This window comes from Lissotriton helveticus, chromosome 7 (genome assembly GCF_964261635.1).
Source record: "Lissotriton helveticus chromosome 7, aLisHel1.1, whole genome shotgun sequence".
Classification (NCBI taxonomy): Eukaryota; Metazoa; Chordata; class Amphibia; order Caudata; family Salamandridae; genus Lissotriton; species Lissotriton helveticus.
The window spans coordinates 1,685,112,762-1,685,139,047 of record NC_136068.1 but is presented as its reverse complement, the minus strand read 5'-3'; the positions used below and the strand labels follow the sequence as shown (position 1 = coordinate 1,685,139,047).

General features: G+C 42.2%; 1 protein-coding gene across 4 annotated transcripts in view; it reads left to right on the top strand.

Annotated features, from left to right (window-relative positions):
• Positions 1 to 26,286, top strand: part of LOC144770660 (uncharacterized) — a 281,327-nt gene that overhangs the window by 236,576 nt on the left and 18,465 nt on the right. For all 4 annotated transcript variants that reach the window (XM_078655370.1, XM_078655371.1, XM_078655373.1 and 1 more), the window contains one exon: positions 17,200 to 17,312. In XM_078655370.1, coding sequence (XP_078511496.1) covers positions 17,200 to 17,290 — 91 coding nt within the window. In that variant the 3' untranslated portion in view covers positions 17,291 to 17,312. The remainder of the gene's footprint in view (positions 1 to 17,199; positions 17,313 to 26,286) is intronic.

Below are 26,286 nucleotides of genomic sequence, written 5' to 3'. Positions count from 1 at the left end.
GGGTCCTTCCTGAATTTAGAGAAAAAAGTTACCGGGCCGGATTCACAGAACTAACTTAAGACAAAATCCTAAACTTACTTCTTTTGGTATTCACAGAAGTCAGGATTTTGTCTTACGTTTGTCTTAAGACAAACTTAAGACAGACTAAAGACAGACTTGAGACAGACTTAAGACAAATTTAAGGCAGACTTAAGACAGACTTAAGACAGACTTAAGTTAGGATGTTGTCTAAGTTTGTCTTAAGTTTGTCTTAAGTTTATCTTGAGTCTGTCTTAAGTCTGTCTTAAGTCTGTCTTACGTTTGTCTTCTGTGAATACCAAAAGTAGTAAGTTTAGGATTTTGTCTTAAGTTAGTTCTGTGAATCGGCCCCAACATACTTGGGTACATTACTGGGGTAGCATTAATTTTGAGGGGGATAAATGGTCTAGGGTTTTCAAATTTCAGTTTTGCTCTGGTCTGCTTATCTAAAGGCAGGCATAATCTGCTTGAAATGTACTCCCTAACGTGCTATCCTGGGAACCATTTGGTGGAATTTGAATGGTGGAAACACTTGGGATCAAACATAGGAATTCCCTCAGAATGTAATATGGATTTGGAAGCAAGAAGATCAGGTTTAAGAGATGAAAACTTCTTTTTCTTTTGTTAAGGCCCCAGCCAAAACTCAGAATCATCACCTTTCCTTTATCATCATCGTCATCTGTGTTAGAATAAGAAAAATCATCACCTCTTTCTTGGATACTAGAAATCACTATTATGTCATGGTGTTAACCTGTACGGAATTATGAAACCCCTCCTGAGTCGGAGGCCTTGGAGGAACGTCGTCCTCAACCATATGTGAGGAAGCCTTACCAACCATAGAGGCACTATTGGGTTTAGTGCGGGACCTTGCTCTCCCTTTGGAAAGAGACGCTTTAGGCACAGTCGAAAATTTTGTAGAAATGAATTTACATTTTCAGTCTCCCCCCCCACATGTTGGGCCAACACATTTTTTACATGAGATTAATTATTGTGCTCTCAATGTTTTTTTTAGTTTTGGAGAAAGAGAAGCCCACCACCGTTTGTACTGATGGCTGGATGAAGTCATCTAAATGTTGCCAAAAAAACAACAACTCAGTTTTGCTGCCATCTTGGTAAAAAAAAACTGAATTCTCTTGTTCAATATTAAATGTTAATGGAAAACGCTGGGAACAATGAAGGGAAATTACCAGCAGGGAGCCAAAGGGTTAACAATCCTGGAAAATATCAGCCTCAGACCCTTCCAACTGGGAGGGCTTGCCATGAGGGGAAAATGGAAGTGAAATGACAGGAATTCAGAACGTACCCCGCGGCGTCGACAGAGGCAGCTGAGGGAGGCTGGAACCGCCTAACTGTCTCGAACAAGCCCAGCGCCAGGGAGAACAAATGATGGGAAAACGCAGGAAGCCTAAAGGCAGCCCTCAACGAAGCTCTGCAATAACTGACACTGGGGCAGAAAGGCACGAGATACCAGAGTGTCACAAATGCCACTGTTGGGCTGAACCAATGCCCATGAGCAGGTGTGTGACGGCGCAAATGCGCTTGATGAGAAAAAGGCAGTAAAATAGAGATAAGCACCTCATAAAAATATGCTGACAATACTATTATACAAATAAACCTGCAAACCATATAGTGCAATAAATACAAGCATTGGCCATGCCAATTGGTTTCGCTATATTAGTGTATTATGAATATATGTCCTCGGTGCAGAGCAGAGTTGGAAAAGAAATACAATGACACATGCGTGGCTCAGACAGGGCGGGAGGGGAACCCTTGCCAACTTGTAGTTGCCTTGTCGTCTGACTCTGGCCTCAGAGAGGGTGAGGGCAGAGCCGTGGAGAAGCACCAAGACAACTCAGCAGTAGGCACCTTTGGGGTACCTGTGCCCTGATGGAGCGAGATAGAAAACAAAATTTTGTTTAAACTCGCGAAGTCACATTTCCATAACATGAATAAAATTATTAATGATTTGTGATATGTCGTGCTAATACAACTTAGATTAAACTTTACACGTGGGGGGACTAACATGTGTGCTCATAAACGTGCATAAATGTTGCATCTTTTTGTTCGTACAAAATAATAAAATAATTTATTGTTTTCGTTTTTGTCATTACTAATTGCTGCAAACTTAAAAGAAGCATGTGCTTGTTTTGCTTTTCCTTGTCTGTGTGATGTCACTTCTACTATTCTAGGTGCATATGGGTCTCATGGAAAAACGGAGACTGGTAGATATAAACGCTGCTTTATTTGTTTGCAATGGCTAGGTAACATTTTGATTAATCGGGTGGGTTAATTAATTAGTAAACCATGGGGTGGATACAGAATCTACTTTATTTCTTACATTAATACTTTTCTTGTGTTTGTTTTATACTAGAAAACATAAATTGCCTGCTTTTGGGCCTAGTCATTTGAACCGCAGAAAAAGAGCTGACGTATAATTCTGCAGAAAGTCACGAGACGCCCATTCTGAATTAAAACGTTTATTGAAGCTGCATTCACAAAGCAAAAACTGATGAGCTGACATCATTCTGTCGGACATGGCCAAGGTCGAAAGTGAACATTTTGTCAGTCCTTAACTTGGCATCCGCGGAAGTTGTATTGAAAGTCTATGGACGCTGCGAGAATGACTTAATACATTTGTTGCAATCTCAGGAAGCTTCTGGCTTCACGTGGAAGAGACAATGGTCTTTATGAGACATGATTTAATGGAACTTTTTGAGAAACGGGTGACATGTCACTTGTCACTCTCAGCCAATGGGACGTCGAGGATTTCTGAAAACTTTCCTTTGCTAGTTTAGTTAGCGTAGAAAGGTATAAAAAGTCATACCCTTAGGGTTGGGCTGGCTGCTGCTTTCTGACTTTCCGATGAGGGTGATGTGCTGTTGGACTTTGCGTGGAGCACGTAAGAATCCTCAAAGAACTTTACTTTAATTTCTATCTATTTAGCTCAGTTAGGGAATTATGTTTTAGAAATGCTAAACTTTATATATTTTCTTTAAAATTGTTTCATTTGCTTAAATAGTAATTTTCTCATATTTCATTATAACCATGCTTGCATTATTGCTAATAAATTTCATTCATAAAACTTTCAACTTATATACCATAATTTAGTAAATAAAATCTTACTTTTGACAAACAAGCTGGTCTTGGTTATTCAGAAGTGTAGGTTACTATTAGCTAGATCACGTCGCCTATGGTGGTCGTTTAAATGGTTGGGTTTTATTCTAATGACAATATTCTTTCTGCAAATGTATAAATTGTAGATAATGTGTATATAGATTTATTCTGACCACCTGATTCAGTAGGCCCAAAATATATCAGGTTTATAAATGGGTCCATATTTAGTTTATAATTTTGTTTATAGGTTATGAAGTTGGGTAGCGTTGTTTATGATATATTTTCTATAGCCCGCTGGATCAATTCTCTGGTAGCAGAAATTGATGGTTGCTAAGAAGTAACCAAGATAATATGTTGGTTGCTAAGGGTTACGTTATGGTATAGAAATAGGATCGATGTTTTAACACATGTTAAGTTCGTTTTTCGTGCTATCTGTAAGCTATACCGGTATAGATTGTGTGGCGAGAAATTAGTCACGCAAGCCATCTGTTCTGTTTGTAGTGATATCGCCGAGTATCACAAGAGGTATCGCCGTGTACCATAGTGTTGTCGCCGAGCAGCACAGTTTTAGGGCTAGGTCTGAATCTTGTATAGTGAGGGTTTTCTAAGAAATCAAAGCAGCATGAGAATAGGGACAAAGCGCCTTCCATAAAACTCACTGTGATGAGAGTATTAGTTATATCCGAGCTTGAGTGAAGGGTAAAATTAACGTCGGTGTATGATTATCTATAAACAGGTTAGAGTCCTGTACGGGTACATGTTTCATATCTATAAACAGGTGAGAGCCCTGTACGGATAACGTCGTTATTTTGCTAACGGTGCATGATTTCTATAAACAGGTGAGAGTCCTGTACGGATTTCATGTGTGTTTGAAATTAGGGAATTTTCCGTGTAAAAGTGCGAGTTTGAATTGTATTTTATGTTCAAGTGGAACTCTTAGAACTTTCACTTCGCGGTGGGTTCAGAGCAAAGCGAGTTCATAATTATACGTGTTAGAAGGGTGGGGTAAGGTTACTCTACTGACAATTGAATATTATCCTTAGTGTGAATAGCGCCGTCTATTCCGAAGTGTGGATACTTGAATGTATGTAAACTATCCTAAATAGTGAAACGAACAGATGTTGTCTTTATAGTCATTGTTAAGAATTAATTTACACTGAAAAGTGTCCTTAAAATGGCGCTGTGAAAAGATTTTGTGAAGGAGGGGTAAGCGCCAGGAGTGAGAAGCGAGAAACCGCAGCTGCTGTGTACGTCACAGAGCCGCGCTGGGATTGGGTGACCTACGTCACAAGCTGTATTCTGATTGGCTCTTAAGTCTCTGACGGCCTGTGAGCTGATTGGTTGTTCGGAAAAACTCCAAATTTATTGGTTGAGCAGAAAGTGACGTAGCTCAACTGTCATTGGCTTGTTGGTGTGTTTCGCGCACGGATTGGTTGTTTTGCGGAACATCCCGGAAATATTTTTCGAACGATTTTGTGAATTAGATTTAACTCTTGAAAATGAGTTATCATTTTAAACATGTTGAGAAAAAGACAACATTATTTCAGAAATTTAAGAATTTATTTTCACCTGACAAGAAAATCGAAACGCGAGGTGGTAAACTACTTCATAAGTATAAAACACCTGCAGCGTATATGGAAGGTGAATACGGATATCATACTGTCTTATGGTTCGACAGTTGGAAACGCTATACTAAAAACGACAGTGTTTTAGCTTGGCCTGATGATGGTTCATTTAATGTAAGAGTTTTAAGAAATTTACGAGAGAAAATGAATGCTCTTGTTCCAAAACCGAGACCAACTCAATTTGAAGCTTTAGTTGAGTGGGAAGACGAGATGTATCAGTTACAAAGAGAAGCTAGTGGAATTAAAAGACCTTCTAAAAATCCATCTTGGAAAAGAGAAACTCATGAAGATAGATTGCGAATGTGGAGACAGGGAAACATGAGTGAAGGATTGTATTTAATTCATGAAATGGTAATGGGTTCTCCTACAGGGAAATCTATGGAAAGTGAATCTGAGGATGCAGTTATGGAAGAAATATATACAACTACTAGAAAGAATCAGCCTAATCAGCCTTTGAGACCTCCTAGATCATGGTCTACTCCGGTGGTTTCTACTGAAACTTCACCGAGTGCACCTCCAATTAGTGAAGCTCCTAAACTTTATCCAAATAATTGTGAAATCACTGAAACTCCTAGAAGATCAGAATTCGAGAATACTCGAAATGAAGGTAGACATTTTACAATGACTCCAAGAGCAAGGGAACCTCCAAAAGATTATGCAAGAGAGGCAAGAAATGTTGAAGATGTTGATTATAATGAATATTTAAGATCTAAAGAAGAATTAATTAAAAGAATGACAAAAGGCATGGAAGCTGTCACAGTTCCAGTAACAATTGGTCCTGTTCAGCCTGTATTTGATCAAAAGGATACAAACAAAAATGGATTAACTATTCCTTTAAATACAGAAATTCAAAAGGCTGCTGAAAAATTTTATTCAGATTTAACGGAATTAAACACTTCTAAATCAAGAATGCCTGATTTAACTTTTAATGAGGATTTATCTCCAAAAACACCAATGGGTGCTATGTCAGATATAGGGAGTCCTGAAGTCAGGGTAACCACACCAAAACTTGATGTGGCCAAATTAAAAGCGAATATCGAAGAATTAATAATTGGAACAATTGGCCCAGATAGTTTAAATTACTATCGAGATGATGAATTACTGTTCATTTGCAAAAGCATTCAGTGGAAAACGAAAAATAAATATGATCAATTAGAGGATCTAGCAGCAGAACTTGAAATCGATGTGAGTAAACAAAAGAATTTTGCAAAGCATTACAGATTAGACTTTTCAGAAAGTGACATTGAAAGTTTGAACTCAATGGGAAGAATAGTTCATATTAAAGATTTGATTGTCTATATTAAAAAGCTAGGAGAACTGAACAAATGGAGAGTAAAATGGACTAAAAGGAAGGAAGATGAAAGATTGGAAAAATTGTCAAAACTATTTCCAATGAGAGAAGTAGCAGGAGGAGGATATGTTCATGTCCCTTGGTCGAGACAGGACATTCTATTATTTACAAATGACTTTCCAAAATTGAGGGAAAAACCAGTTGAGTGGTACAGGCAAGTCGATAGATTTATCAAAGTGTCAAAAGTTCTGTGGATTGATTTGGATGGATTTTTTGACATTGTAGTTCCATCTGATCTTTGGACAGAATGCAAAATATCGATTAGTTGGCCAAAAACAGAACCTGAGCGAATTAAAGAAACAGGTGCCCCAAATCCACTTGTAATGGATTTCTATGAAAAGGTAATTGTTTGGATGAAAAACAAGATTCCACCCAAAGAAGTTGATTGGGTTAAAATAGAAAGAACAGAACAGGAAACAAAAGAATCAGTTCATTCTTTTTATGAAAGACTGCTGTTAATTTTTAAACAATACAGTGGTTATGAAAAATTAGATGAAAAAGACATGAGCCATTTTGTCTATAGATTTGTTTATGGACTAAAACCTGAAATTGGAGAAATGATCAGAACTAGTATTGTAGGATGGCAATCACTATCTGTAGATGATATTCTAAGAAAAGCAAAGTATTGCAGCGATGAAATAGAAGTAAAACAGAAGAAGCTGAAGGAGAAAGCCATGTGGGCTCAGGTAAAAGTGGCTGAGCATCAAATTGCCAGCTTGGGAAATAAGAACACTAATTTTGTTCAAACTGGAAATACAAACCAGATACAAGGAAAGTTTAAAGGTAATAATTTCCCAAAGAAATTTAGCCCAAAGATAGAAGAGCTGAAACAAAGATTACCTTGTTTTAATTGTGGCGAAATTGGACATTGGAGGGACGAGTGTCCTCATCCTCCTAAAAACTTAAAGAATCCCTTATTGAATCCACAGATGCAGAATGGTGTTGACCTGCAGCAACAGCTACAGATGCAACATGGGTTAAACGAATTTAATATTCAGCGACAGTTACAACAACAGCAACAACAACAGGTGAATAATCGTCAAGACCAATTGCCACAACCACCTTTTCCGAATTGTGGGGGAGTTCAAAAATATAATCCAAACGTGGGATTTCAGGGAAGTGAACAGGTAATAAAACCACAAAAACAGCAAAAGCAGCAAAGGGTTCAAATGCAAAATGCTTCACAACAATTTTTATTAGCAGAAAGTCAAGACAGTGATTCTGATGATTATTGCTGACGGTGCCCGAGAGAGGAGGAAGAGTGTGTTGTTGGAGCCACTCTTGAGGTTGACCAGTCTGGTCCTTATGTAAACGGGAAAGTTAATGATGTAGACATCACTTTTCTAGTGGACACTGGTGCTACCCGTTCTACTGTTAGATCAGTGGAAATTGAAAACCTCCCTCTCTCTGGGGATACATCCAAGTTGTCGGAGTAAGTAATCAGCAAATTAAAACAGACTTAACTGATCCAGTACCAGTTGAAATTGGAAATTACAGAGACAAACACAGATTTGTGGTTTGTAATAGTAGTCCAGTAAATCTATTAGGTAGAGACATCCTATGTAAAATGAATTGCAGAATATATTGTTCTCCTGATGGAGTTGAGTTACAAACAATGGAGGAAGATGGTTTATACAGGATGACAATGATGATGATAGAAGCAGAAGAAACAAAATTGTTTCCTGCATTTGAAGAAAAGGATCTACCTGAAGAACTCAAAGAAACAGTGAAATCTGAAATATGGGATTTTAGTGGAAATGAGATGGGTCTGATGAAAAACGTAGATCCAGTAAAAATTACATTGAAACAGGGAATAGAATTTCCAAATACTCCAGAATATAAAATGAAAACAGAAACAATTGAAGGTATTACACCTATAATTGAAAAATTAATCAAGCAAGGTGTATTAAAGGAAATGAAGAGTAGCTCTTGTAATTCACCAATTATGGGAGTTAATAAGTCTAACGGAACATTTAGGATCGTACAAGATTTGAGAAAGGTTAATCAAATTGTCATTCCATGTTGTCCTGTGGTTCCAAATCCAGCAGTAATTCTATTTCAGATTCCACATGATGCTGAATGGTACACAGTCATTGACCTTTGCAATGCATTCTTTACTGTTCCCTTACATCCAGACAGTTATGAAATCTTTGCTTTCAGATTCCAAGGTAAGACCCTTGGATGGACAAGAATCCCTCAGGGCTATACAGAAAGTCCTTCAATCTTTAATGAATTGTTAAAAAGATCATTAGAAGATTTAGACTTACCAGGTAGGTCTACATTGGTGCAGTATATTGATGATTTGTTAATAGCTGCAAAGACAAGAGAAAATTGTGTAACAGACACAATAATTCTGTTAAATCGCCTTGCAGAAGAAGGACATAAAGTGTCCCCAGCAAAACTACAGTTTTGCAAACAAGAAGTAAAATATCTTGGTCACAGAATTGCAAAAGGAAAAAGACAAGTAACAATAGAGAGAATAAAAATGATTCAAGCAATGTTACCGCCAAGAACACAAAGACAGGTCAGAATGTTCTTGGGAATGGTAGGTTACTGTCGACAATGGATAAGTGGATTTTCAGTAATTGCAAAACCACTACAAAGACTGACAAAGTCAGATATAAAAGATCCAATTATTCTCAATGATGCTGAGATGGAATCTTTTGAGAACCTGAAAAAGAGCTTATGCCAAGCTCCTGCTTTAGGTATGCCAAATTATGAGAAAGATTTTGAACTGTATTGCAGTGAGAGAGAAGGATGTGCATTATCTGTGTTAATACAGAGACATGGAAATTTAAAGAAACCTATTGCATACTTCTCTGCAGTTCTTGATCCAATTGCAAAAGCATTACCAGGTTGTTTGAAAGCAGTTGCAGCTACAAGTATCAGTCTCGAACAAAGTGAAGGAATCATTATGGGATTTCCTGTGAAAGTTTTTGTGCCTCATTCAGTTGAAATATTACTGACAAGAGGTAAAACTCAACATTTAACAAGTAGCAGATTGACAAAGTATGAGAAAATCATACTGGGAGCAGATAATGTTTCGATTTCAAGATGTTTGAATCTGAATCCTTCTACATTACTGCCTGATTCTGAAATTGTTGATGACATTGAGACAGAACATGAATGTTTAGATGTCATGGAATTCTGCACTAAACCAAGAAAAGACATCAAAGACAGACCTTTGTCTGAATCGGATTTTGTCTACTTTGTAGATGGCTCATGCTTAAGATCCGAAGGAGGTGTCTTGAAAGCTTCATACTCAGTTTGTACAGTCGTAGATGTTGAAGAAGCATCATGTCTTGAAGGAGTTCGTTCAGCACAAGTGGCTGAATTGATTGCTTTAATTCGTGCATGTGAAATATCAAAGGATATAAGAGTTACCATCATTACTGATAGTCAGTATGGGTACGGAGTTGTGCATGATTATGGACAACTCTGGTCACAGAGAGGATACATGACATCAACAGGATCACCAATTAAAAATGCAGTTTTCATTAGGAGATTAATTGAAGCAATACAATTGCCAAAAGAAATTGCAATTGTCAAATGTGCAGCGCACACTAGAGGAACTGATTATATTTCCAAGGGAAATGCCTTCGCAGACGAAACAGCAAAGTACTGCGCAAGGAAAAATTATTCATACAATCGGGAGAGGAGTAAAGAAACTGATTCAAATTCATTAATGCTAACAACTGTTGTAGAAACATGGCATGAGATTAGAGATTTACAAAACGAAGCAGATGATGAAGAAAAAGACCTATGGTTAAGATCAGATTGTAGACCACGTGAAGAAGATGGAGTGTGGGTTTACAAAGATGGCAGAGTAGTCTTACCAAATTGCTTGATTGCTGACATGGCCAGATTATATCATGGTCCTGCACATCTAGGAAGAGATTCTATGGTCAGACTTTATAGAGAAACATGGTTCAATACCAAATTTAGAACCATTGCTGAATCTTTTTGTCAAAGGTGTTTGTCATGCCAACAAATGAATCCAAACAGAAAATCAGTGGTGGGGACAGGAACAATTGGTCGAGAGGGTGGTCCCTTTACCAGGTTACAAATGGATTTCATTGAAATGCCCTTACACAACTGTTTGAAATATGTGCTTGTAATTGTATGCTTATTCTCAAGATGGGTAGAGGCTTTCCCTACACGACATTGTGATTCAATTACAGTAGCAAAACTATTGCTCAGAGAAATCATCCCAAGGTACGGTTTTCCAGTCACTATTGAGAGTGATGGAGGAAGCCATTTTGATAACAAACTGATGAAGTTAATTTGTGAAGCTTTGAGCATTGAGCAGAAAATACACTGTGCATACAGACCAGAGGCATCAGGAGTAGTTGAACAAATAAATGGAACAATCAAAAACAGAATTGGAAAAATGTGTCTTGAAACAGGTATTAAGTGGACTGATGCTCTTCCACTTGTTTTGATGTCATTAAGAAGTACACCAGATAAAAAGACAGGTTTGAGTCCTCATGAAATTTTAATGGGAAGAGTTATGAGGCAAGCTTTTGTACCTGTAGGTAAACTGTTGAGCATAAATGACAGTGCAATTTTGGATTACTGTAAAAGGTTATCTGATATGGTAACTTCTGTGTCTAATCAGGTGGGAACTGAAGCTCAATCAAATGAAAAAGTTTTGACTCATGATCTGAGACCTGGCGATTGGGTCAGAACGAAAGTACATCGGAGAAGGAATTGTCTAGCTCCTAGATGGCAGAAACCTAGGCAGATAATCTTGATCACTACTAATGCTGTAAAGTGCAGAGGATTAAAACGTTGGATACATCCTAGTCATACTATTCCAGTACCAACTCCTGAGAGTTCTGATGTTGAAAGTGATACCACAGATGATTCTGATTCTGAAGCAGAAGACAGAACAGAAGGTGAAGTAATTCCAGATTCTGAAGATCGACAAGAAAGTCGACATCTGGAAACTGTGCCAGTGAATGGAAATCTGACAAGAAAAGACTTAGAAATAATTGAAATAGATTCTGAAGGTGAAGAGAATCTGTTAAAAGGAAAGATAACTGAGGATTCGGTTGTCTCTATTGAAGACAAAGAAGCTGAACCAAAAGAAGTTTCAGACCAGGAGAGTATCGAAAGGCAGAGAACAAACTCTGAAGTAAGGAACAAAAATCCGAAATCTGGGAAGTTAGAGGTAATTGAGGAAGAGGAGGAGAACGAATTACCGAGTACCAGTGATGGAAAACAAAGTGAAGTTCCTGAAGGAGTGAAATTGCCGAATAGAGAAGTTCCTGAGTCAATTGAAATTTCAGACTACGAAACTGAAGAAAGTGACGTGGAAGGTGGAAGTGAAACGGAAAGAAAAGGACTTGGAAGTCAGAATCAAATAATTCTGAACCAAAGAAGAAGTACGTGAGAAAAGCAGACTACTGGCCAGGTGGAAGATTGAGAGTCAGATTGATCAAAAAGCCAATAGAACAAGTAGAGGAAATAAGTAGTCAAAAGAGTCCAGGAAAAGAAGTTGGAGTTGGAAGAAAAATTGAAGTGATATCGAGAAAAGGGAAGAGAATAATAAGACCAAACCAGAAATACAAGTCTCCTGAGTGGACTTACTTAGTAATTCCACCTGTTATTGACATATATGATAGTAGTGAAGAAGAAAACGAAATCCAAGAAATTAGTGACAATGATTGAAGTACAGAATTATTAAATTGGCAAAAGGCTGAAGAAAATTTGTTAGTTGACACAAGGTCGAAGAAAAACTGTTTAGTTGAAGAAAACTTATGTATGACATAAGGTCGAAGAAATCTTGTTTAGGGTTATAAAAAAAAAAAAAAAAGAAAAATATATTTTAAAAGGGGGGTGTATATAAATTTTAAAATTTATTTTTATTTTTGAGGCTAAAACTAACCTAAAAATGCCTTATGTTAAGGAGAGCACTTCAAAGTGTTCTGTTTTTAAAAGATGCTGTAAGATGACTCTGGTATGTCTGCTCATTTTAGTTCTGCTCTGGTTAGTACTAGCTGTGATTATTCCTTTAGAAATGAATAGAGAATTACACAAAGTTAACATAACAAGCAAAGCTCTAGTTAGTCAAACTAAACATAGTGCATCTGCAAAAGTTATTGATCATCAGCCTAACTTTCATCAAGATAAATCAATAGGTGATTTTTCAAGTAATACATTCACAAAGCTATTGAGTGAATATGTAAAGGTAATGGATGCAAAAGACTGCTATGTCTGCGTTAAGTTACCTGCTTCTGTTTCTGAGGGAGTAACATATAATATGCTTCCTCTCACTTATGCTGTAACATGTAGTGTATTAACTAGTTTATTTTATCAAACTGGTCGTTTAGAATATTACTATTCAAATTATGATGAAATTTTTGCTAATGTTAAGATTGATAATGCTTTAAATAAGCATAAGAAAGCAAAACAAATGAAAGAATATTTCCTTGTTACTAACGAACTCACTTACGAGTATGCTTACAAGAATAATCTAACATGTAAATTAAGTGCTGAAGGAAAGAAATTTTTGAACATGGTTGAGGAGAGAAGAGCAATTTATAAGAGAAATGAATTAGTCAAGCAGACTAAGTCAGCCTTCTGGCAAAAAGAGGATGAGAAATTAAATGGCAAAATGCTTGAAAATATTGCAATTCACATAGACAAACCAGTTAATGGAAAACTTTGCATTAGAAGAGATAATACACTTTTTGATAATTATTTTGTAGGTGCAAGTAACTGTGAAGATACTTATCAGATTATGGGAGGTTGGGGATTTAAAGGTGGAAAAGATCCTATCTTTCCTGGGATTTATTTTGTTTGTGGTGACAAAGCCTACTACAACCTTCCAGACCATTGGTATGGAACTTGTTATGTGGGAATTGTTTTTCCTAAAGTGTTTCATGTTGACAGAGATTCAGAAGGATTGTTTAAAATTCATAATTATGTAAATAGAGCTAAAAGAGAAACTTTTACTGAAGTTCTGGGAGATATTTTTCAAGCTGTAATACCTTTTGTTGGTATAACCTTAAATGCAGGGAGAATCAGAAAATTGTCCACTATAGTTGATAGATTATCAACTGACACTGCTGATGGATTTCAATTAGTGAATGTTGAAGTTATTGCAATTAGATCTATGGTAATTCAAGACCGCCTTGCTTTAGACATACTCCTAGCAAAAGAGGGAGGAGTCTGTGGCATTTTACATGTCCAACATTGCTGTACATATATACCTGATGAAAGTAAGAATATTGAAATGTATATTAAGAATATTACACAAATGCATTCAGAGATAATTCCTTTAGAAGAAGAAGATTTTACAGGGAAACTTTCAAAAAGGTTTCAAGCAATTAAAAACTGGTTTCATAATATCGGAAGTTCAATTCTTGGCAAGATTCTGGCACCTTTGATTATAATAGTATTCATTTTTATTTTGACCAAATTAGGTTGTTTGTTACATAAAAGAAAGAAACAGTTGAAAGAAAAGAAAAGAATCTATAAACTCAGAAAAGAAGAAGAAAGAGAGATCGAATTACAGGAGTTACATAGAGAGCGTCATGTTAATTGCAAAGATTATGCAGAAATAGACTTTTAGGTTTACTGATACAAATGAATTTGAATCGATTTCTTAAAAATTTAATTTACCAAAAATTTGAGTGCTGGTGTGGTGATTTGTTAATCACCAGATGAGGGAGTTGATGGAGCGAGATAGAAAACAAAATTTTGTTTAAACTCGCGAAGTCACATTTCCATAACATGAATAAAATTATTAATGATTTGTGATATGTCGTGCTAATACAACTTAGATTAAACTTTACACGTGGGGGGACTAACATGTGTGCTCATAAACGTGCATAAATGTTGCATCTTTTTGTTCGTACAAAATAATAAAATAATTTATTGTTTTCGTTTTTGTCATTACTAATTGCTGCAAACTTAAAAGAAGCATGTGCTTGTTTTGCTTTTCCTTGTCTGTGTGATGTCACTTCTACTATTCTAGGTGCATATGGGTCTCATGGAAAAACGGAGACTGGTAGATATAAACGCTGCTTTATTTGTTTGCAATGGCTAGGTAACATTTTGATTAATCGGGTGGGTTAATTAATTAGTAAACCATGGGGTGGATACAGAATCTACTTTATTTCTTACATTAATACTTTTCTTGTGTTTGTTTTATACTAGAAAACATAAATTGCCTGCTTTTGGGCCTAGTCATTTGAACCGCAGAAAAAGAGCTGACGTATAATTCTGCAGAAAGTCACGAGACGCCCATTCTGAATTAAAACGTTTATTGAAGCTGCATTCACAAAGCAAAAACTGATGAGCTGACATCATTCTGTCGGACATGGCCAAGGTCGAAAGTGAACATTTTGTCAGTCCTTAACTTGGCATCCGCGGAAGTTGTATTGAAAGTCTATGGACGCTGCGAGAATGACTTAATACATTTGTTGCAATCTCAGGAAGCTTCTGGCTTCACGTGGAAGAGACAATGGTCTTTATGAGACATGATTTAATGGAACTTTTTGAGAAACGGGTGACATGTCACTTGTCACTCTCAGCCAATGGGACGTCGAGGATTTCTGAAAACTTTCCTTTGCTAGTTTAGTTAGCGTAGAAAGGTATAAAAAGTCATACCCTTAGGGTTGGGCTGGCTGCTGCTTTCTGACTTTCTGATGAGGGTGATGTGCTGTTGGACTTTGCGTGGAGCACGTAAGAATCCTCAAAGAACTTTACTTTAATTTCTATCTATTTAGCTCAGTTAGGGAATTATGTTTTAGAAATGCTAAACTTTATATATTTTCTTTAAAATTGTTTCATTTGCTTAAATAGTAATTTTCTCATATTTCATTATAACCATGCTTGCATTATTGCTAATAAATTTCATTCATAAAACTTTCAACTTATATACCATAATTTAGTAAATAAAATCTTACTTTTGACAAACAAGCTGGTCTTGGTTATTCAGAAGTGTAGGTTACTATTAGCTAGATCACGTCGCCTATGGTGGTCGTTTAAATGGTTGGGTTTTATTCTAATGACAATATTCTTTCTGCAAATGTATAAATTGTAGATAATGTGTATATAGATTTATTCTGACCACCTGATTCAGTAGGCCCAAAATATATCAGGTTTATAAATGGGTCCATATTTAGTTTATAATTTTGTTTATAGGTTATGAAGTTGGGTAGCGTTGTTTATGATATATTTTCTATAGCCCGCTGGATCAGCCCATCAGCAGAGAGGATCCTACAGAGGTCACATTCCACATCAGGAACGATGTTCGTCTTTTTACTACCCAGGGCATCACTCACTATGACAGCAGCCAGTTTAAATTAATATTCTGCGTCTTGGATTCGAGGGATACCATCAGCACTTTGCTTTATCCAGTCTAATGCACAGTGGAGGAGTGTGGCTCAATGATTAGAGCGGCAGACCCTGATGCAGAGTTCTAGCCCGGGACCAGAGTTCAATTCCTGCCTCGGCGGGTCTTGGGCTCAATTTCCTCGGACCAGACAATTCTCGCCTCGGTGCCTATTCTAATCATGGGCCCCACGCTGCAACTCTGGGCAATAGCTTGCTTAACCTCCACACTGGCCCCAACAGCGCTAGGATGCCTGGCTTCACCCTGGGAGTGCCCAGGAGTGGACACTTCACATGGAAAGCCAGGAAGGGTTCCACAGCGGTATGAGTAATAGCGCCAGGAAACCGCTTGGTGACACTGTGCTCTACAAATACCTTGACATTTACATTAATGCACTGACTGCTACACATCCCGTGAACTTCAAATGCATTAGTGCATGTGATTGTCTTCGCTGGCCTTAAGGTTGGCTATCTATGAAGCACACAGTTTCCCTTAATGAAAACAAACTTCGAACATTGAATACTACATTTCTGAGTAAGGTAAAAAGAACAGGCTTGCTGCCTACAAACATTGTTTGAGGGCACGCATTGCCTTGATATAGCTTCGTTCTCCCGTAGAGCCCAGACATTTTGCCGAAAAGAGCGCGCCGCTGTCCTCGTTTGCAGGCAGGAGCACTTTAACCCTCAGCCTGCCCCTGCAGTCTTTTGCCCACAGTAATGAACCCTCTCAGTGCATAGCTACCAAGGATTCAGAGTGCTTATGTAGGACATTTCCGTAATGTCAGTGTAAATATGAGTGATATTCGGGGACTATGACTGACACTTTCCCGCAAGCAAAACCAAGAAATAAAGATGAGGGAAACCTGTAAATATGAGACATTAAACCCTCATTGCTGCCAGGTTTTCAGTGTACTTATGAGCGACATTGATCTACCAAAGCCGGAAGCAAATATTTAAAAAGGTACTCTTTGACTGGACTTACTGACGGCTACTGATGGCTAAAATCAATATACCTCGAGCGTTCGGTTAAGATCCCCCCACCCCTGCTGACCAGCAGTAAGTGTGCATTCAGCTATGTCACACAGCTCCTGAAAAGTAACTGTACACCACAGACTACTAGACTGAGACTGTGTGTGAACTCCAGCTTAGAGTACAGTAATAAAATATACACAAATCAGGGCACCGGCACACTTACTTTTTCTGGCAAGCAGAGTGGCATTTCAGTTACTCCCGTGACAAATGTCCTATGCAGTGGCGGCTGGTGACATCTGAAAGTGGTAGGGCATAAAAGTTCAGATTTAGTGCCCAGTGGTAAACGAGGAGGGTTCAGGAGGGTTCTCCCTCCGAAATTTTTGGGGGAAAAAAAGAGTGGTTTAATGGTGTATTTTTAAGCATATTTGAAAAAGCATGAAGATTAAAAAAACAATTATTACATTGTAGTTATAATATTAATAAAGAGATTTCATATGATAATAATGTTTAAGACTTTTGTGGGGTTAATGGCCATCTGAGTCTCGAAGTAGAGGCCAGAGAAATGTTGTGCATAGTTAAGTAGCATCTGTCTGTTACTGGAACCTGTGATGGGTGCAGACACACTGCACTAAACCCTTTTCTGAGATCTCCTCTAGAGCCAACCTACATTGGAACTGAATATTTCATGCCTTGGAACTCAACTCACCCTGACTCCTAGATGCTCATTTTATAACAATTCCGTTGTCAGCTTCTTTTTTATGTTGACTCTTTCAGATTAAGAACCTTCAATCTTGGAAAGTGTATTTCTCTCGATGACATGGCATGTAAAACACAGCTCTATGATACGAACATCATAACTCACTGAGGCCTTCTTGCTGCAGCTCACAGTAAGTAATTTATTTATTGTTTATAGGTTAATAAAAACCATTACAAAAAGAAGAATACGTTAAAACAACAAGTCTAACGAAAGAAGTTAAAAGAGGCCTTTAAAAACAAGAGATTTGAGTAAAAGGCAGAGATAAAAGAGAATAAAAATTGCGGGTCGGATATATTGTTAATGGGAGGATGATCCTGGCCCGAGATTTCCTCCTAGTCAAATGCCTAGATTGTTTGTTTCTGTTCTGCTAGTTTCAGAAATTTCACCAGCTTCCCATTTATTGGCGGGTGAGCAGGGTTGAAGCAGGTGAGGACAGCTTGTCTGCGTGTGCAGACTCCTAGTTCGTTAAAGGCTGTTTTCAACAGGGCTACCCTGCTCACAGTAGGATAAAAGGCTGGTAGGTGCCTTTGGGCAGTTACAGAGATAGCGTTTGACTCTAAGGCCCTCTCCTATATCCTCTGTCCCTATGCCGTATGCGCATCCAATGATTGCCAAGGTCACGTCACAAGATTTTTCCTGGAAACAGACTTTATTAAAGAGTTTCTCAAATCACTTGAGTAAATATACTTCGTATTCTAGCAACCAAATATAAATGTGAGAAACAGATACACAAGATCAGGGTCAGACTGCAGTACACGCAATAAATAAGCTCCAGCACTGCAGCATGTGAGCAGCAAAATAAAAGCGGCCCTGGCTCCGAGATAGCTAATAAACTGGCCCACATGATTGGATGCAAATTTGAACTTATAAAGACTGAGTAGACAGGGTGATGGTGTAGCTATAATTCTCCAAGGCTAGGGCTGATATTATTTAACAGTTTCACTTTCACGCATTCCAGCAACCAAAATGTTAGGTGGGAAAACCAGATGCACGCACAACATCATGGTCATCTGGTTAGACTTGCGAACAGAAAAACAAGTATTTACATTGACGAGTAAGAGAGGGTTGGGTAAAGCAGCAACATGAACGAGGGAGAGAGTGAGGACAAAAAAAGCAGCATCAGAGAGTGAGGGAGTGAGGGTGGGAACAAGCAGCAACATAGATAAGGTAGGGAGTGAAGGTTTAGGGAGGGAAGGGGCCATTAGCAACACAATAAGGATGGGGGCAAGCAGCAACATGGACGAGGGAAGGGAGGACAGTTGGGTGGCTAGCAGCAATACAGATAAGGGAGTGTGGCAAGAATTAAGAAGGGAGGGGAGTATACAAAGGAGTCCAAAAAAAGGCGCACCCTGGTAGAGGGCTTAAACACAAAGGAAAAAGAAGTATCTAACAAAAATGAGCAGTGGAAGGATAAAAGAAATGTTTCAATGCTCCAGGATATGGACAAACACATGAAGAGGAAGAAAGCCTGTGGAAGTTGACCAATAAGAAGCAAGTACATGAGACTGACAATTAAGTCAACCTATGGTAAGCAACAGCAGCCTCTACATCCACTGTATAGAACCCAACAGAACTCGCAAGTAACATAACAGCGCATGCACTCACAAACGGGCACATAACTTATTTGCAAATGCATGTTCCTAATTATTGACATAATATTGCATAGCTTGCCACACAAAAAAATTGTTCCTGTTCACAATTGTTTTCTGAAATTCTGCCATATTTAACTACGGTTTCATAAAAGAATTTAATTAGGAGATAAAACTTTAAACTCTGAACAATTGCACAGCTGTGAAAACGCATTTTTGGTAGAATATATCTGGTGATCACAGGACCAATAAATGTAACCTGTTTTAGTATCGAGTAACAAAGGGCAAGTGTGTATCTGAGACTTTAAATAAATATCCCTCTACTTTCAGAAAAAATCAATCATATTAGGAATTTGTTAGAAATGGGATTTCTGGCTGGCTAAGGCTTGCGCCAAAGCCAGGCAGAAACCAGCACTCTAGTCAGGGCAAGGGAGTTACACGCCAAGATAACCCCTGCTCACCCCCTTGGTAGCTTGGCACGAGCAGTCAGGCTTATCCCGGAGGCAATGTGTAAAGCATTTGCGCAACACACACAGCAGCAACACACTAGGCACATCACAAAGAGGAACTCCACACAAGGTTATATATAAAAATAGCCTTTGTATCACCTTAAACACATTAGATCATAATCACACAGATACACTGTGCCAACTGGCCCTTGGCAATATTTACTGGGGATTATATACACAGGACAAGGCCACATGGGCCACCGTCAGAAATAGCGCTTAGTAGAAATAGCACTTCTAGAACATAGAATAATTGTAGCACAAAATAACTATTGTGGAACACAACCAGTAACCACTGGTAAAAGGTAGATACACCCTACGCAATACTAATCACCATAGACATAGATCACGCTGGGAAACATAAACTCCCTAGCATATACTATACTCGCTGGGGCTTTTAAAAGGACATGGCCCTCAAGTCCTCCTTGGGACTTCTATGAACACTTTGCCCCCAAGTCCTCCTTTGGGACTTATAAGCAGGAATGGCACCACAGTGGGAGTCCCACTCGGGGGACTCCGAGAAACACTTGCCCCAACGTTGCAGTGGCCCGCTACCGTGGCGCCACTGAGAAAACCACAGTAAGTAGGGGATATTAGGTCTCAAGGAACCCCACCGTAGCGCGGGACATGCTAGCGCTAGACATTCCTCTTGTCTAGGGAAAGGAGGCCAGCCACAGCCCACACGGACACACTGATCCCCCCGAGAGTCAGTACTTTCTGAGGTGCGGGGCAGGGGAGACCTTCAACTTGTCTTGATCTCGGGCGGCGCAGCCTCACCTTCGGGAAAGCTCCCTTGGCTCCACACATTGCAGGTTAACCAATCAGAGCGTGGCCCTTTGCAACAAGCCTCCAGGCTCAGGGGCGCTTTACCCAATCCCAGCGCGGCCCTCGCAACGAGCCTCCAGGCTCAGGGGTGCGCCAGCCTATCCCAGCGCGGCCCTCATAAGGAAGACCCCGGGCCGGCGGCGATGATTTTCTTTCAGATCTGGGCAAAGTTGCGCGAGAAGGCAAGAAGAGGGGTAGGCTCCCTCTGAATACAATGTCCCTGGCGGGGTGGGCACCTGCTAGGGGTTTCAAAAACTGGCACAAGGTCCCTGGTGGGGTGGGCGCCCACTAGGGCATTTAAAAGGGCAGATATGCGGCAGGCAAGGCGGGGGTGGCCTCCAGCACCTCAAATAAGCAGAGGTGCGGGGGAATCTCCACGCCAAGGATTCCCTCACGAGAACGATCGCAGCTCCGGGCTGCAGTTGAATGTAGGCGCTCTGCTCCTTAGGAAAATAAGACGCTTTTCAGGCAATAGCGCAAAGTCCAAAATAAGTCCTTCAGAAGGTAGACTGGGCCCAGGGGCCAGCTCACAGGGCCCTCCAGCAGGGAGGCAGCACCCAGTGGCGGTTTGACCTGGCGCCCAGCAGCAGCAACAGGCCCCCCATAAGTTTGGATCCAGGGAACAACTTGCATGGGGTCACAGCCCCTTTTTATACACATATTTCCTTTGTCTGGAGGGTGCAGGGTAGGGGGAAAACCAGACGCAGCGGGTTCAGGAGCACTTTGTTGTGCTCAACCCCTCTCCCCATTCACAGGACCGGCTAGGGACATCAGTCGCACCACAGGGGGCGGAGCCAGCATTGTGCAGGGAAGGCCCAGCCCTATTCAGGTCCCAGGTGCACTCCTCCGTCCCATCAAAATGTAGATTTCTCCATTCACCACCGGGGCAGACCCATCCTGCCTCCTGGAGCCAGGCACACCAGCCAGTTCCAGCCAATCACAAGCCAGACAGTCAATTCATATTCACTACACAGACATGTCAACTTCTAGAAGTGGCACTTCTACACTAGACACATTAAATCGGCACACACCATCGCGCTGCATTTAATCTCACGATTTCACACATACCAAACTCACCCCTGCACTCCACACACATCAGGAACTACCATGGGCACACACATTCCCCATGCATTCCTATGGGAGGTCAGGCCAATCGCACCACACACACTCAGATTGCGCACGCACTTTACACTGGGACACAGGGTTAAAGTGCGCAGAAGCCAAAAACAACTAACACCAAGTCACCTTAAAAAGCAAAAAGTTTAGGGGCGAACCTGCCAAAAGGGCCAAGTCCAACAGAATTCATGTCAGGGTGTTTTTTTCTGCAGTTAATTGCTGCTTGACATTTCCCTCCAGCCTTGTTTCCCTTTTATGTTCAAATCTGTATTTATCAAGCCGTGGAACAAAAACGGTGACACAATTTCCTACAACTGAATGTTTATTTCTTTGAGATTGCCTGCCCTCCCAGGCCTCCTCCAGCTCCATAAATATGTTATTTGCAAATTGCAACTCCCTGTGAAATATCGCGCGCCAGTGCTGCAAAGATAATGTCCTAGGATAAAACAAGGAAGAGTTTTAATCTTCACTGTTAATAGAGTTGCCTCCAACTGCTCTTCCTGGTGAGCAACAGCACTAATATTAGAGCGCAAAAAATAACTACGGTGGGTGACCTAATTAAAATCTGAAAATAGTTTTACAACTGCTAATCCCAAAAAGTTTTGCTTTTCAACAATGACGTTACAGTGACCTGGAATGGCAGTTCCTGGGTTGAGAATCTAGCTATAATGCCGTGTTCCAGAGTCGATTATGCCTGTTAGTAAAGAAAACATTTATTCAATGTCCATCCCGGGCCAGATGGTCAGAGGCGCTGGTATCAGCACATTCCATATGAATGCGTGAGACATGAGGCGAGTTTGTGTGAGTAAGGCAGTAGGAAGGGAATCGAGGCCGAGAAAAAAGAACGCTGTCTAAATGACCTACACCTCATTCCATTTTCAGCCCATGGGAACCTGAAGCATACAGAAAAAGAAAATTTCAGCAGACGTGGATCTAGGTGTACATTTTGTTTCTCACGCTCGTCATTTAGAAACCCAAACACTATCATTTATACTCCCTTACTGAACAATAAGCATGCTATGGAAAAGTACTATTTGCGCTTCTCTAGACGGTTTCCAGCGCGTCTCATCGAGGGCTGTGCATGTGTTAGTCTTGGTGTGTCGCTTGGATGGCGCTGCGTTTTTTTTTCCTTCATAACTAACTTTGGATTGGGCTGGAAGTGCGTACTGAATTAAACGACCGCTTTGACTCCGCACAAAGACAGAAAGAACCTCTGCATAAATAACACACTGCTGCATTGGAATGATTTGGATTGAAAAGAATATAATTGTTGTTGCTTTTATACGTACTGTGAGGATTGGGGAAGCACTGCTTTCCTCTGGCCGGTGTGCGGGGCTTTCCTTAGTGCATTGGAGCCCCGCACACTCTCAGGCGCGAGACGCCTCACTTCCGGTGTTTGCGCTTCCTTTTCTTGAGATGGGCGTGCTTGTGAATGCGCACTCTTTGTAAACAAGCATTTGCAATGCAATATGACTCGCATTTACGCGATACGCATTGCATTACAAATGGCAGCCTCAACGTTTAGAAAATCACGAACAGGAGTGGGGAACTGGGTGATTAATAAGTGATGTGATTGTAGGTGAGATGGGTAAGACGGGTGAAGCAGCTAGGCAGGAGGGGTGGTATGAGAAATATAAAATAAAACTTACTGTCCCACTTGTGGATGGTTCCGGACTCATGCTCCCGCCGTCCTGCTTTCTTCAAATCCCTGCAGCTCTCATCATGAAGGAAAGACATCGGAGCAATCTGGCAGCTGTGCAGGGCTCTCCTTGGTGCACAGGAACTCCGCCTACACTTCCACACAAGACGCCTGCCTCCAGGGACCGGATCGCTCCCCTGACGCCCACAGCACCCTGTGAGCACTCTCCCGGCCGCTGCTGCCGCTCCTAGGGTTCAAGACCCCTGTGCCTCGCTCCACGCCTCTGTGGTCTGTTTTCTACTGTTGGTTATTGTTATTGGTTATTGTGCTGTTCCATTTTTACCACTGACTTTCCCGTTGTTGTTTCCCTCCGGCCCCTCTCTCCCTCCCCTTTTTGCCTTCTGTGTCCTCCGTTCCCGCCGCTTTGCCTGCGGCCACGCGCCCTCGCCGCCCCGTTCCCAGCTGCTCCTCCCTCCATCCTCTCCATTATGTCGACAGTCGCCTAGACGTGCAGCGGACGCCCGCAGCAGGCGCGTCGATTGCACGGTGAAGGCTTATCAAAGGCAAACCCGTCTGCGCCCGTCCGCGCCTGGACCGCGCCCAGCGTCAAAACCTCATGACCTCATGACCCAGTGGCCGGCGCAACACCACACTGCACTACGACTCCAGCACCCTCCACGCACTCAACGTTGGACAAGATCACTCCTGCCACCGGGCCATACCAAAGAACACCCAAGGGCCCTTCTCCTGCCGGAACTGCAGCTTCACCAGCATCCGGCCTGCCAAACCATCAACCTGAGAACCCAACCACCTATGATGCATCCTCCTCAACACCTGCTCCGCTCGCAAGCACGCCATCGATCTCTGGGACGTCCTAGACTTAATCCACCCCGGACGTCGCCTTCCTGACGGAGACCTGGCTGAAAGCCACCTTAGCACCCGACATCGCCATAGCCATCCCTGAGGGCTACAAGATCTCCCACAGAGACCGCTCCAACGGAGTGGGAGACGGAATCGCCATCATCCACAAGGACACCCTCAGAGTCTCAACCAACACCGACGACACCCTCACCACCGCCGAGCACATGCACTTCCATATCCACACCGACCCCAACACTACCCTAAGAGGAACACTCATCTACAGACCACCCGGACCACGACCAAAGTTCAGCGACACCATCGCCGACCTCGTCAGCACCCACGACCTCGGCTCCATGGGCTACATCCTCCTCGGGGACCTGAAATTCCACCTCTAGAACAACAACGACGCCAACACCACCGCCCTGATCGACAACCTTGCCAACCTCAGACTCAAACAGCTCGTGACGACACCCACCCACGCCGCCAGACACACACTGGACCCCATCTTCTCAGCAAGTCCACACGTCTCCTTCAACTACACCACCGAACCCCACTGGACTGACCACAGATGCGTCCACTTCACCTTCAAGAAATCCACCACACACCACCGCACCCAACAGTTACCACGCCGCCGCTGGGGCAAGGTCACCGAGGACCAACTGACCACCAGTGTCGCCCTTAGTCCACCCGACGACCCCACCGACCCTGACGCCGCTGCCATCAACCTCAACAAATGGATCAATGACTGCGCTGACACCCTTGCCCCACTCAAGACCTCCACAACCCATTACACCAACAAGAAAGCCACACTCGTTCACCGAAGACCTCCGGACCTCCAAACACACCTGTCGGAAGCTGGAGAAGAGATGGCTGCACGACCGAACTACAGACAACCACACAGTCCACAAAAATGCCACCCGAAGACACCACCAACTCATCAGGACCGCTAAGAGGACCGCCTTCAAGAACCGCCTAGACAACAACGCACACAACTCCAAAGAGCTCTTCAGCATCGTGAAAGAACTGTCCAACCCCAGCTCCAACACCAACGACATCCCACCTTCACAAGACCTCTTTCACCGCAAGATCACTGATATCCATGACAGCTTCAACTTCGACACCCCCGCATCCACCGCCGACACCACCCCGCAACCTCCACCTGCACCAGTCGCCTGACGCCTGGTCCAACGTCAGCGATGAAGACACCATCAAGACCATGGACTCCATCCACTCCGTATCCCCATAGGACCCATGCCCCCTTCACGTCTTCAGCAAAGACGGCACAGTCATCGCACCCCATCTCCGGAAAACCATCAATACCTCCTTCGAGACAGCTACCTTCCCGGAGAGCTGGAAACACGCTGAGATCACCGCCCTACTAAGGAAACCCAAGGCAGACCCCAAGGACCTCAAGAACTTCCGGCCCATCTCCGTGCTCCCCTTCCCGGCGAAAGTCACAGAGAAGATTGTCAACAGACAGCTGACCCGCTACCTCGAAGACAACAGCATCCTGGACCCATCCCAGTCCAGCTTCCGCAGCAACCACCGCACCGAGACCGCCCTCATCAACGCCACCGACGACATCAGGATCCTGATGGACAAAGGAGAAACAGCCGCCCTCATCCTTCTGGACCTATCAGCAGCCTTCAACACGGTCTGCCACTGCATCCTAACAGCTCGCCTTCAAGACGCCGGAATCCAAGAGAAGGCCCTGGCATGGACCACATCCTTCCTCTCCAGCAGAACCCAGAGCGTCCGCCTCCCACCGTTCCGCTCCAAGACCACAGAGATCATCTGCGGCATCCCACAGGGTTCTTCCCTCAACCCGGCGCTGTTCAATATCTACATGGCACCGCTCGCCCACGTCGCACAACGACATAACCTCAACATCATCTCTTACGCCGGTGACACCCAGCTGATCATATCCCTCACCGAAGACCCCCACACCGCCAAAGACATACTCCACAGAGGAATGAAGTCCGTCGCCGAATGGCTGAAGGAGAGCAAACTGAAACTGAACTCAGACAAGACGGAGGTCCTCATCCTCGGCTCCACCCCCTCAGCCTGGGACGACTCCGGGTGGCCCACTTCGCTAGGAACACCCCAGAACCCACAGAACATGCACGCAACCTGGGGATCATCCTCGATTCCGCCCTCTCCATGACCAAGCACGTCAACGCCGTCTCCGCGTCCTGCTTCAACACCCTCCGAATGCTTTGCAGAATCTTCAGATGGATCCCCTCCGACACGAGAAAGACCGTCCCCCACGCCCCCATCACAAGCAGACTGGACTACGGGAACGCCCTCTATGCAGGAACAACAACCAAGCTCCTAAGACGGCTCCAACGCATCCAGAACGCCACGGCCCGACTGATCCTCGATGTCCCACGACGCAGCCACATCACCCCCCACATGAGAGACCTGCACTGGCTCCCCGTCGACAAGAGGATCACCTTCAAGCTCCTCATCCACGCACACAAGGCCCTCCACAACATCGGACCAGCATACCTCAACGACCAACTCAGCTTCTACACCCCCACCCGCAGCCTCCGCTCGGCCAGCCATGCC